The sequence below is a fragment of the Triticum aestivum genome, chromosome 7A (genome assembly GCF_018294505.1).
Source record: "Triticum aestivum cultivar Chinese Spring chromosome 7A, IWGSC CS RefSeq v2.1, whole genome shotgun sequence".
Lineage (NCBI taxonomy): Eukaryota > Viridiplantae > Streptophyta > Magnoliopsida > Poales > Poaceae > Triticum > Triticum aestivum.
Window position 1 is genome coordinate 81178655 of NC_057812.1, and position 12278 is coordinate 81190932.

At 41.6% G+C, this 12278-nt stretch overlaps 1 protein-coding gene across 1 annotated transcript; it reads left to right on the plus strand.

Annotated features, from left to right (window-relative positions):
• The first annotated feature begins 7063 nt into the window (after positions 1 to 7063).
• On the plus strand, positions 7064 to 9159 carry LOC123149412 (probable pectinesterase 29). The gene is made up of 5 exons (XM_044569069.1): positions 7064 to 7299; positions 7421 to 7592; positions 7681 to 7875; positions 7958 to 8196; positions 9000 to 9159. Exons 1-5 carry the CDS (start codon positions 7064 to 7066, stop codon positions 9157 to 9159), a joined length of 1002 nt encoding a protein of 333 aa, XP_044425004.1.
• The last annotated feature ends 3119 nt before the right edge of the window (positions 9160 to 12278 follow it).

The window sequence follows — 12278 nt, forward strand, 5'->3', positions numbered from 1 at the left end:
AGTGTGTTGCGTTTTCAAATAAAATAAATTACTCTGGTGGCCAGGCCCAGGTCTTAACATATAAATTATAAATGCATGCTGTCACTTGCGATTTTTTTTGAAGGACATTATTAAGTACTAGCACAAATGCCCGTGCATTGTAATGGGAGAAACAGTAGTGTGTATTTTAATTTAGTGACAATTTTATGTGTATGCAGAACCCTGTGTGCAACTGTGCACGCCGAGAAGGAACATTTAGGTTATGGGTTTCACCGCGTGTGAAGTAATCAATCCGCTATTTTTTTGTTCATTAACCTAGGGGATTTAAGGGTTTTGTTAGGACAAGGCCCGCGAATTATTCACTGTTTTTTCGTTCACTCGAGGGGATTTTGTGGTATGAAGTTCCATAACATGGAAATGGGGCGGGTCTTTTCTTTCCAATATTCAAGCCATCGATATGGTACAACCGGAGTTAATTCCACTACACTATTTTTCCGTTCATTGATCCAAAGGATTTAAGGTGTGAAGTTCCATAATATGGGAGTGAGCTGGGTCTTCTCTTTTTCATGCATCTAGCTCACGTAGTCGGGTCTTCTCTTCTCTTTTCCTCGGGTAGCAATCCTCAAGAAATTCAACGTCCTTTTGTAGCTAGTTCACGTAGCAGTCCATCCATCTAGCTCACGTACTGGAGTCAATTCCTTTCTAAAAACAAATTCAAGGTCCCTTTTCCTCATGTACCAATCCATCCATCCTTCATCCAGTTTAATTCATCTATTCTTCGTACAACTTACTACATGCATGTAGTTTTGCACATATATATAATTTGGTACGATTGTATGTAAACAAACAATGCGGGGTTATTTAAAATATTTTTCCTTATTTCCCAGGTAGTTGGGCTGGCAAGTTGCATGCGCTGTGAAAGTCCTAGGCACCAAAACGACATGTGTTTGCAACGTGCGAGTATAAACATAAAAAGAAATATGAGTTGAAGGATCAAACTCACAATCTCAAAGACTAGACAAAATGTTGCCAGCCACTCGAACAAACATGCCTTATTAACCTATGGCCCGGGCAAATATTTAATAACATACTGCAGCATCAGATTCAAAACAAAATTTGTTTTTCTCTTGAACATTTCAAAAAATATAATTATTACAAATAGCCAAAATTCTTGGAAACATGAATAGTTTTTGAAATCTCGAACAGTTTTTCAAAAATTATGTACACCTTTTAAAAACACGAATAAAATTTGAAAAAGAAACATACTTAAAAATTCACAAACACAATTTGAAAACATGAAACTTTTGTAAAAACACATTTTTTTAATTTGTGAACAATTTTAGAGAACTGGAACATGTTTTCAACATTCAGAACAATTTTAGAAAATATGTATCTTTTTAAAGCGCAAACATTATATTGAATTTGTCAATATTTCACTAAAACAAAAATATTTTTTGAATTTGGAGCATTTTAAAATGAAGTTTTTAAATCTTGAAAACTTTTGGAAAACACAAACATTTTTTTTAAATGGGACAACTGTTTTCCATTTTAAGAAATTTAGGGTGCATTTGCAGCTAGCTCACCCACCAGTCCATCCATCCTTCATCTGGCTTATTATTGCATGTAGTTTCACACACGTATATATATTAGTATGACTACATGCAAAGGAGCAATGTGGGACTATTTAAAATATTTTTTCCTTGAATTTGTGAATATTTCACTAAAACAAGAATATTTTTCAAATTTGGAACTTTTCTAAAATGCTATTATTTTTTGAAAATCTCCAACAATTTTGTGAAACACAAAAAAATTGAAAAGAAATTGGTACATCCTTGAATTTTAAACAAATTTTGGGATGAGAAAAAAATTAAAGTTCTTACCATTTTTCATAACCGGAACAAAATTCTAGAATTCTGAACAATTTTCAATTTTTTTATTCTGAACATTTTTTAATTTACGAAAAAAGTAAAATTAAAATAAACTTGAATGGCAAAAAAGAAAAAATGAAAGAAAAAGAGAAAGGAATAGAAAAATAAAAATAGAAACATATCAAAAAAGAGAGGAAAAATGGACCAACCAATCTTGCGCCTTGTGCGAAGCTCCAACTATTTGTTGTACACGCGGCCAATAGGATTTTCCCAGCTGCGTTGGCAGAACAATATATGGGTTTGGTTCGCTGGGCCACAGCCCGCGGCCCACGTATGAAATTCTCGGAAAAAAAAGCAGATGCACGCACAAAAAATTAGTGCCACCTCGGAGAAAAAAATATTTTCGACAGTGAGCGGGTGAAAAAAAAAATCCAGAGAAACACACCTTGCTTTATTAATAGGTAGTAGTGGTAGTAATAGATATATATGTTCACACGGATAAATGGTTGTACCGACCAAAAATTCATTTTGAATTTGAATTTAAATGCTTCAACTAAATAGGATGCAAATGTGTAGAGAAACACAACACTCGCCTTGCCGTGGTGGAAAAACTTTACTATTGCTTTGTGAGTCTTATCTTTGGTGCTTGAACTGTCATTGGCATGTGGGCCCTAGGCGGTAAACCCCCACAAACTACATTGAAAGAAAGTAGAGCAGTGACAAATATGCCACATACTGATTTGCATAAATATTATGGTACCTAGTATGTATCAATATTTAATAATTTTTTTAATTTCAAAATTCATTTGAATGCTTTTGGGTGAAAAAACAATTATTTTTAGATTTGCTGGAGTCGGTTCTTCCAGTCCTTCCCAGAGAAATGGTATCGGGAAATAAAAAATTGATTCTGTGACGGTAAATTTAGCGTGACTTTTCTAGCTATGAGGGTGGTTCTTCTTGTTATCAGGGCATTGTGAAAAGTCCGGAACTATGCATGTTTCGGAGGGATTTTCCCTAAGGATCCTAGTAGTATAGTATTGGAAAGGAGCAATGAAACTTGTGGCTCGTTGGGGCATCTCCAAGGGTGTCCTCTACTCTGCCCCCATATGTCATGGCAAACAGTCTGGAAATGAAAATGGCTGCCCAAGGGCTCCACTAAACCTAACCAAAATGTCCGAACGGTTTGCGCAATGCCTCAAATCTAGCCCATACACGGGGGAGAAATGGGGTTGTCTGAATAGCCCACCAAATCGGCCAAACAACCTGACTCCATTGTTATATTTTATTCCCCTGCACTCTCTCTCACTCCACTATCTTCATCTCCATCGCCCGAGCCTAGCACAGTGAAACCCTAGCTGACTGCGCCAAGTAACCAGGAAGGAGGAGGGCCAGGACGAGCGGTGTGCGAGATGGTGGGCTATGTGGCTCCTCGGTGGCCTCTAGTCCGAATCGCTACCATAACGGGTCGAAACGCTTGATCCGGCTTAAAAATACGACGTCAACAAGGCACATGTCCTCCAATGTCAGCTGGCTTCGCCACCCTCCCGCTGCCTGTCGCCGAGCCCAACCTCGTCCCACACCATGCCCGTGTCTCTAATGACGGAGGCTCAAACAACATGAGCTCTGATGAAGGGGTGAATTTGGAGTATCTCGAGCAGGAGTCCTCCTAGGAGGAGGTCGACGAGGTGCCCCCGATGGGCAAGAGATCCTCTCTGCTCGACGTGGAGCTATTGCAACGACACGACATGTCCCCGCCTCGTCGCTGGTGTCCATCATCCCTGCCTTGGCGAGCTAGTTCTCAGTTCTCAGCCTAACATCCTTGACAAAAATGAAAACCTACACGTTGAAAAGCACATAGGACAATTGATAGGGAATGTAACAGATAAATTCTTGCCAATGATTTTATTCTTGATGCAAGAGGATCATGTTTATCATCTCACGTCTACCATGTGTTATTGCCCCCTCGCATCCACTCTGATCCTCTATACCAGCCATCCACGGCTCGGTTAGTCTGACTTTGAATGGCCAACACACCTGCGTCGTGCATGCGGAGTATGAGTGCCGGACGCAACACAACAAGCCAATGAAGAAGGAGGTGAAGGAGAATGAGGCTGACCCCTCAAGGGTGATCGAGCTCAAGTAGGAGGATGAGGATGATGACGAGGAGGACAACGACATTATTGGGACAATCTCAGTGGCGAGTTGTAGTCAGTAATTTAAATGTGCAAGTTTGTAGTCGAACTATGTTTAGTACTTTCAATGTTTGGATGTCTGGATTGAATCTATTATATCTAAATAAGAGCTCCCACTACCTTATTTCTCTTGATATGCAAGCTATTCATCTAAGTAGTCTACCACGTCATCAATTCTCCACCCACCCACCCGAGAGACATGCAGCCTTCCACTCTCTACGCCCAGACGATTTTCTTCATGCAGCCACATGATTTTTGCACGTCGGCTTCCCAGCCCATATTAAAAGGTACGTACGCGTGACATTCTAGGGTTCTACCTGCACCTCGGTTGTTCATGCTGGCCCATATAAAAGGTAGGCATGGCTAAGTTAGTCTATTGTTATAGCCCATGTAACTCATCGCACTAGGTCAGGCTCGCCGCCGCTACCCCTTCTCTTCTGCACCACGCCATGGAACAGCAGCCATAACTACACATGAAACGACAACATTCATCTCCCCTCATCATTACTTCGTTGCTCTCTCTTCCGTGTCGTCGCCTTTGTCTTTGAAAAGAAGGTTCTCGAGCACGCACATTCATCGCGTCCTATTCTACGTCCCGAGCCCTCTACTCTGGTAGGTGATGCTCCCTACTTTCAGCCACTATTGATTTTTTTATCCCCAAGCTTATGTTTTCTGGATTTGCCATCTTGCGCAGTCGATAGGTGTTTGGCTCATCAAAGAAATTAAGTCACGCAACATCTCTTGGTTCCCATATTATTTTCTGATATTTATGTGTTTCGTGTACCATTGATTATGATCACTCCTTGATGAATTCCTCTCAATTTACTTATTATATATTTCCTTGATTCACGTACAATTCTTCATCCTCCAATATTCATATTTCTCTTGGATTGTGGTCAAGCAGAATCCGTGGTTGCTAAACATGGCTGTAATATTCTACAGTCATCCGTCATGTGTGGGATGTCAATCTATTGAAGTTCCATTACAATATTCTAACTCTATCTGATGTTTAGATTCTTCAAACAACTGTTCAGGTTAAATAGTCTGCCGCTAGATAAAGAGGAACCATAAGGCAGAGTAGGAGCCGAGGAAGATCTCAAGTGACTTCTAATAATATTCATCTTTATTAATTTCATGTGTAAAATTTCATAACATGAGAGGGCTTAAGCTGCTGTTGTGTATGTGTACCATTCAATTCGCAAACTTCTCATTGTACTTCAGGTTTCGCACGCAACCTTCAGGTGATTGTCCCCCGAGGAACCTTCAGGTTTGTGTAGGCTTGATTTTCCTTTATATAACCGCCATTTAGAACCGAATTAGGGGCAGCAAATGTTGTAATAGTTTAATCTGAAGCTTTACAAACTGATTTCTTTATTTGGAAACAATATGTAGTCACTCCAAGGCCTACATAGGTATGTTTGCGTTGCTGTCTCAGTTGATCAAATGTTTGTTTACTTAAGCCTTTTATATTACCTTCCACTCACTAGAATAGGCCAAATGTATAATTCACCACCTGAGCAAATGTTGATCAAACTAAAAATGGCTTTCACATATCCACACTTTGCATATAGCTAACCTTGCATTTGGCTACCTCTTAATTTTGTTCGCCGGTTACGTACTAGCTGCTGTCGAATGCTTCTTAAATTACTTTATGTTCACAAGTAACCATGAGAGAGGAAATTTGGCCATCCACACGCAGGAGTACAATATGGTCCTTTCCAGTTTCTTACACAAAGCGGAGTTTTTTTTTCATTAAAAAAGATTTATACATTATTTGTTCTATCGTTACATTTTGTGATTCATATAATATTTTTCCTCTTTAGCATTGTATTGCCTCACATTTATACTTGCATGTCAAGAGAAATGAGGTAGTGAGCGCTCCTATTTAGATATAGTAGATTAGTTTTTTCTTACTATTACACAAGATTCTTTATCTTGAAATTTCCGCAACAACGCGTGGGGTAGCTTCTAGTTTACAATAGTTTGGATGTTTTGGGTGCCCTATTTTAGGGCAGTTGTTGAAGCGGTGGTGCCCTATTTTAGGGCTGCTGTTGGAGAATTGTTTTTTCCGACGCCCTAAAATTTGCGTTCTAGTAGCCTAAACCACTTTTTCAATTCCCTATTTTAGCGACAACTGTTGGAGATGCTCTTCTATGTAAGTTCTTGTTTTTTTCATGGGTGCTTGTAATGTTGAACGTTGGTTAATGTATCTGGTGACTTGGCATTGGTGCTTACATTTTCTAGAATTTATTTGAGGCTTTCGGTGAAGTTCATTCAGTGGGAGGAGATGTTCACATCGACAATGAGTGTCTGTGATGACTTCGTTAACCATAAGATGTTGTGCCGGCTCAGCGGGAGGTGCTCATAGGGATAGGGTGTGCGTTGTGCATTCATAGGGTAAGTGTACGTGCTTGTATGTGAGTATCTATGATTGTGCCGTGTTAAAAAAAATCGGATGGCCTTTTCGGACAAAGAAAAAGAACGGAATGCACCAGAGAGATGCAGTTTTGGCTGCTCGCATTTTTGCCAGTTTGACTCAATATGTGTACTCTTTGTAATACGTTTGCCTAACAAATATATGTGGTTAGAAAAAAGGAAAAACCTGGTCTGACCACAGAGACATACGACCATCTAAGTAGGTTTTTTTTTTTACCACACAACATTTGTACACATCTTGCAAAAAATAAACATTTGTACACACAACTCATGCACCATGGCATCCCATAGCACAAGCCGAGAAGCCGCCTAATTACTACCTACATGCCCAGTGCATGGTTCGAGCGCCGTACAAAACGTGAAATGGAAAGATATCGCTGTTCACCACGCATGGAAAGATGTGATTCGGAATCAGTCACTTACCAAACCCGGAGCGCCCATCAGTGATTGCCCGTTTTCAAACCGGGCTTATTTCTTTCTCAGTTGATTCGATTTTTTGTCGAGCTTCTCACCGTCTACTTCATTATATATTATCATTAGCCCTTACTTTCTCATCTGTTTAGACTAATAGGTACAAAACGAAGAGACATGAAGAAGCTCGCACTACGGCGACTGCTGGCCATAGCCATTAGTGTTGTAGCACTCTTCATATCCTTTACACCCGAGACATCTCACCGCTGCGATGCTGCACAGACGGTGGTTAAAAGTGTCTTCGTCGACCAGACTGGCCGAGGCGACTTCAAGACTATCCAAGCAGCCATCGACTCCGTCCCTTTCGGCAACAACCAATGGACCCGAGTCCACGTCGCCGCCGGCACTTACACGTGATCTGTGCATCTTTCATTTGTTCCACATATATAAATGTTGTTTCAATAGAAAAATATTAACAATGAAGCCGATTTTGACTATGTTTTTTCGTATTCTCGTAATGGATACACGATGAAGTGAGAAGGTGACTGTGCCATTTAACAAAAGCTTCATCCTGCTGGAAGGCGAGGGGAGGTTGCAGACGTCCATCGAGTGGGCCGATCACGCCGGCGGGTCGTCCACCACCGCCGACACCCCGACTTTCGCCTCTCATGCCGATGATTTCATGGCCCGCGACATCACGTTCAAGGTTAGTATGTCACCCAACATAATGGTTTTTCTCACCACCGATATGACTGCAAGAAGATTTCAGCCTTAGACGTGAGTTGTCATTGTAGAACACATACGACGGGGCCAACCTGGCGCAAGCGGTGGCTGCCCTAGTTGATGGGGACCGGTCGTCGTTCTATGGATGCGGCTTCTTCAGTGTTCAGGACACATTGTGCGATATGGCTGGGAGGCACTACTATAAGAATTGTGTCATCGGCGGCGCCGTGGACTTCATCTTCGGCAACGCCAGGTCCATCTTCCAGGTGCAAATTAAATCAGGCATGTCTATCAGGTCTCGACATGTGCGTTGTCAATGACGGTGCGTGTGTGTACGCATGCATGTAGGGCTGTGATCTATGGACGGGAAAGTTAACAAAGACGCTGGGATCCATCACGGCGCATGGGCGAGACACTGACAAAGACGATACCGCATTTGTGTTCAAGCAGTGCAAGATCGGCGGCTTCATGCCGATATACCTGGGACGCCCATGGCGAGACTATGCTAGGGTCATCTTCTACCAGACCAACATGTCTATCGTTGTGGACCGCCAAGGTTGGGACATCTGGAACTCCAAGGGCAAAGAGTGAGTTTTAAACAAGCGGATCATTGAGAATGGATTTTGTGCTTCTGAGTGTGCTTGCACATTTTACTTTTAAAATATTAAAATGATTTTTATATTCTTAAAAAAATGATAGTATATATGGTAGTATATTATGCACTTCCGGAATTTCTTAAGAAAAATGGCATTTCTTAAGAATAGTACCCTTTTTTTTGCGGAGATAGAATAGTTCCATTTTGTACACTCAGTTTAGTTTCTTCCAAGCGACACAAAGAACAAGTTTTTTTCTTCTTCACCAAACTTAATGTCTACATGTGCTCCCTCTGTAAACTAAGGGCATGTACAATGGTTGATAAGATAGTCTTATCTTAAATTTTGCATATAATCTAGAGATAACAAAAAAAGAGTCTACAATGGGTCATCTCTTAGCCTTATCATCAATAACTAGCAATTTCTAAAGACATGGTGAGACATATTGTGCTAAAAGATCATCTCTTGTCTTCTCTTAAATAAGAGAAGACAAGCCTTTTCTTATGAGTTCTCTCTCTTCCACCTCATCATTTATCCTACGTGGCACTCCTAAGATAGCACCATTGTACATATCCTAATATATGATCTTTTAGATCACTATCTTATTAGTTTACAGAGGAAGTAATACTTAGTCGTGTGTATGCATGATTGTTATTGTTATTATTAAAAAAAGAGAATAATATATTTTCTTGAGCCAGGATTGTGTGCTTCTATGCTCACATAATAGTTTCATGTCGATCGTGAAGTTAAACGGTTGCACATATATATGATTTTCTTGGTGTTTGGTTTACTTGCAGGGGATTGCTGACGATGGTGGAATCAGAGTGCACAGGGGCGGGGTCCAACACGACGGAGCGAGTACCGTGGGCCAAGCAGCTGAGCGGCAAGGAAATCGCTAGATTCGTCAGCTTGTCCTACATCTCTCCCGATGGCTGGCTCGACGCGCAGCCACGCTAGCAAATCCAGCAGCCTAGTTAGCATTGCGTAGGAAGTTTACCACGATCATCAGATCATGTGCCGGGACTAGGATGCATGTATCACCCATGAAAACTGATGCACTCTGCGTGTATGGAGGTGTTTAATAAAAGATTAAAGGAGATGTTTAATTATCTCATCATGAATGGATCTATTACCTTTCTCCCGCTAGTAGAAATCCTCATTTTCCATGCCAGGGAAAATACGAAGGAACAACCTGAAAATGGTAATAGAATATTTCCTTATGACAATTCAAAGAAAACCCGAGAGGGGAATAACCGAATAAGGAATATTGATGGGAAAAGGGGAAAGAAATCCTTTCTTATTGTTTTGTGCATACAAATGTAAGGAATGCATCGATCCCAACAATTTTTAAAAAGTAGAACTTTGAACACATGGCTGCTCCACGTAAAATATCTTTCTCTACGGCTTCTCTTGCTGGGCTGAAATTGTTTCAGGGAAAGGTTGAGTATAAGTGAAGATCATAATAATATTAATTCCTTTCAATCACATTTCAACAACTATTTATGATCCAAAGTTCACATATTCACATGCATTTGGGCAAAGTCTATGCAAGAGTGACACGGGAACGAGGAATAGGGAGGTGCGGACCAGGGAGAGAAAATATGAGAGGAAGGAGACAATAGCTCATCGGTTGAGACCGCCCGTAGGATAACCTCTCGGGCTCAGGCTCCCCGTGAGCCTGGGTCTACAATGGAAATCATGTGTAACTCGGGCAGATTGCCAATCAGATCAAGGCGTCTCGTTCGGCCGCAAAGCCCCACGAGCACGCAATCAGTAAGGCACAACCTCTGTCCGCCTCCAGTTCCACTTCAAGGAGGCAAAGTTGCCCGAGTTGTCAGACGGAAAAGACATGGACAACCTGCAACGGCGCACTCGCCCAAGGCATTTCCTATTTGGCGTTGCAGGCGCCGGGTGCATACCCCATCCTGCGAGCTGGGCTAGCCCATCTATCTTTTGTTTTCTTATTTTAACCCACAGAAAATTGTGAGTGTGATGAGATAACCAGTGACCTCCTGGTTCAAAGTAAGCCACAATAACCAACTAGCCAACCTCATTTGATGTGATAGCTTACATCTTTTTCAGCCTTTTCTTCTCTCAACATTTATTTTTTCTTTTTTCATTTTTCTTGTTCCTTTTTTTCATTTTTTGAACGGTTTTGTTTGGTTTTTATTTTTATTTTTTCTGTTTTCTTTTCTTTTTTTGCTTTTTCTTTTGCTAAATGCGTGTATTTTTCTCAATTTCATGATTTTTAATATCAATTAACTTTTTTCAAAATACATGATCTGTTTTTTAAAACCAATGAATTTTTTCAGAATCGATGAACTTTTTTAAAAAATCATGATTTTTTTTCAAAATCAATAAACTTTTGTTAAATTCTTGAACTTTGTCTTCCATAATCCATGATTTTTTTTTCAAATTCATGAATTTTCTATTCATGATTTTTTTTGAATTGTGTTAACTGTTGGGGAACGTAGTAATTTCAAAAAATTTTCTACGCACACGCAAGATCATGGTGATGCATAGCAACGAGAGGGGAGAGTGTTGTCCACGTACCCTCGTAGACCGAAAGCGGAAGCGTTATATCAACGTGGTTGATGTAGTCGTACGTCTTCACGATCCGACCGATCCAAGCACCGAAACTACGGCACCTCCGAGTTCTAGCACACGTTCAGCTCGATGACGATCCCCGGACTCCGATCCAGCAAAGTGTCGGGGCAGAGTTCCATCAGCACGACGGCGTGGTGACGATTTTGATGTTCTACCGTCGCAGGGCTTCGCCTAAGCACCGCTACAATATTATCGAGGATTATGGTGGAGGGGGGCACCGCACACGGCTAAGAGAACGATCACGAAGATCAACTTGTGTGTCTAGAGGTGCCCCCTGCCCCCGTATATAAAGGAGCAAGGGGGGTGCGGCCGGCCCTAGGAGGAGGCGCGCCGGAGGAGTCCTACTCCCACCGGGAGTAGGACTCCCCCTTTCCCTAGTTGGATTAGGACTTGGGGGGGAAGGAAGAGAGGGGGGAAAGGAAAGGGGGGGCGCCACCCCCCTCCTTGTCCAATTCAGACTTGGGGGGGGGGGGAGGGGCGCGCAGCAGCCCCTAGGCCTCCTCTCCTCTTCCTCCACTAGGCCCAATAAGGCCCATTAGGTTACCGTGGGGTTCCAGTAACCTCCCGGTACTCCGGTAAAATGCGATTTCACCCGGAACACTTCCGATGTCCAAACATAGGCTTCCAATATATCAATCTTTATGTCTCGACCATTTCGAGACTCCTCGTTATGTCCGTGATCAAATCCGGGACTCCGAACAACATTCGGTACATCAAAATATATAAACTCATAATGAAACTGTCATTGTAACGTTAAGCATGCGGACCCTACGGGTTCGAGAACAATGTAGACATGACCGAGACACGTCTCCGGTCAATAACCAATAGCGGAACCTGGATGCTCATATTGGCTCCTACATATTCTACGAAGATCTTTTATCGGTCAGACCGCATAACAACATACGTTGTTCCCTTTGTCATTGGTATGTTACTTGCCCGAGATTCGATCGTCGGTATCTCAATACCTAGTTCAATCTCGTTACCGGCAAGTCTCTTTACTCATTATTTGTATTGCTTGCAAGGCTTAAGTGATGTGTATTACCGAGAGGGCCCAGAGATACCTCTCCGACAATCGGAGTGACAAATCCTAATCTCGAAATATGCCAACCCAACATGTACCTTTGGAGACACCTGTAGAGTACCTTTATAATCACCCAGTTACGTTGTGACGTTTGGTAGCACACAAAGTGTTCCTCCGGTAAACGGGAGTTGCATAATCTCATAGTCACAGGAACATGTATAAGTCATGAAGAAAACAATAGCAACATACTAAATGATCGGGTGCTAAGCTAATGGAATGGGTCACGTCAATCACATCATTCTCCTAATGATGTGATCCCGTTAATCAAATGACAACACATGTCTATGGTTAGGAAACATAACCATCTTTGATCAACGAGCTAGTCAAGTAGAGGCATACTAGTGACTTTTAGTTTGTCTATGTATTCACACAAGTATTATGTTTCCGG

What these genes read in the sequence shown, in the direction of transcription:
- LOC123149412 (XM_044569069.1), top strand. Translation starts at nt 7,064, where the DNA reads ATGAAGAAGCTCGCACTACGGCGACTGCTGGCCATAGCCATTAGTGTT. An exon ending in GTCGCCGCCGGCACTTACAC is followed by an intron (nt 7,300 to 7,420) that starts GTGATCTGTGCA and finishes TACACGATGAAG; the next exon opens with TGAGAAGGTGACTGTGCCAT. An exon ending in TGGAACTCCAAGGGCAAAGA is followed by an intron (nt 8,197 to 8,999) that starts GTGAGTTTTAAA and finishes GTTTACTTGCAG; the next exon opens with GGGATTGCTGACGATGGTGG.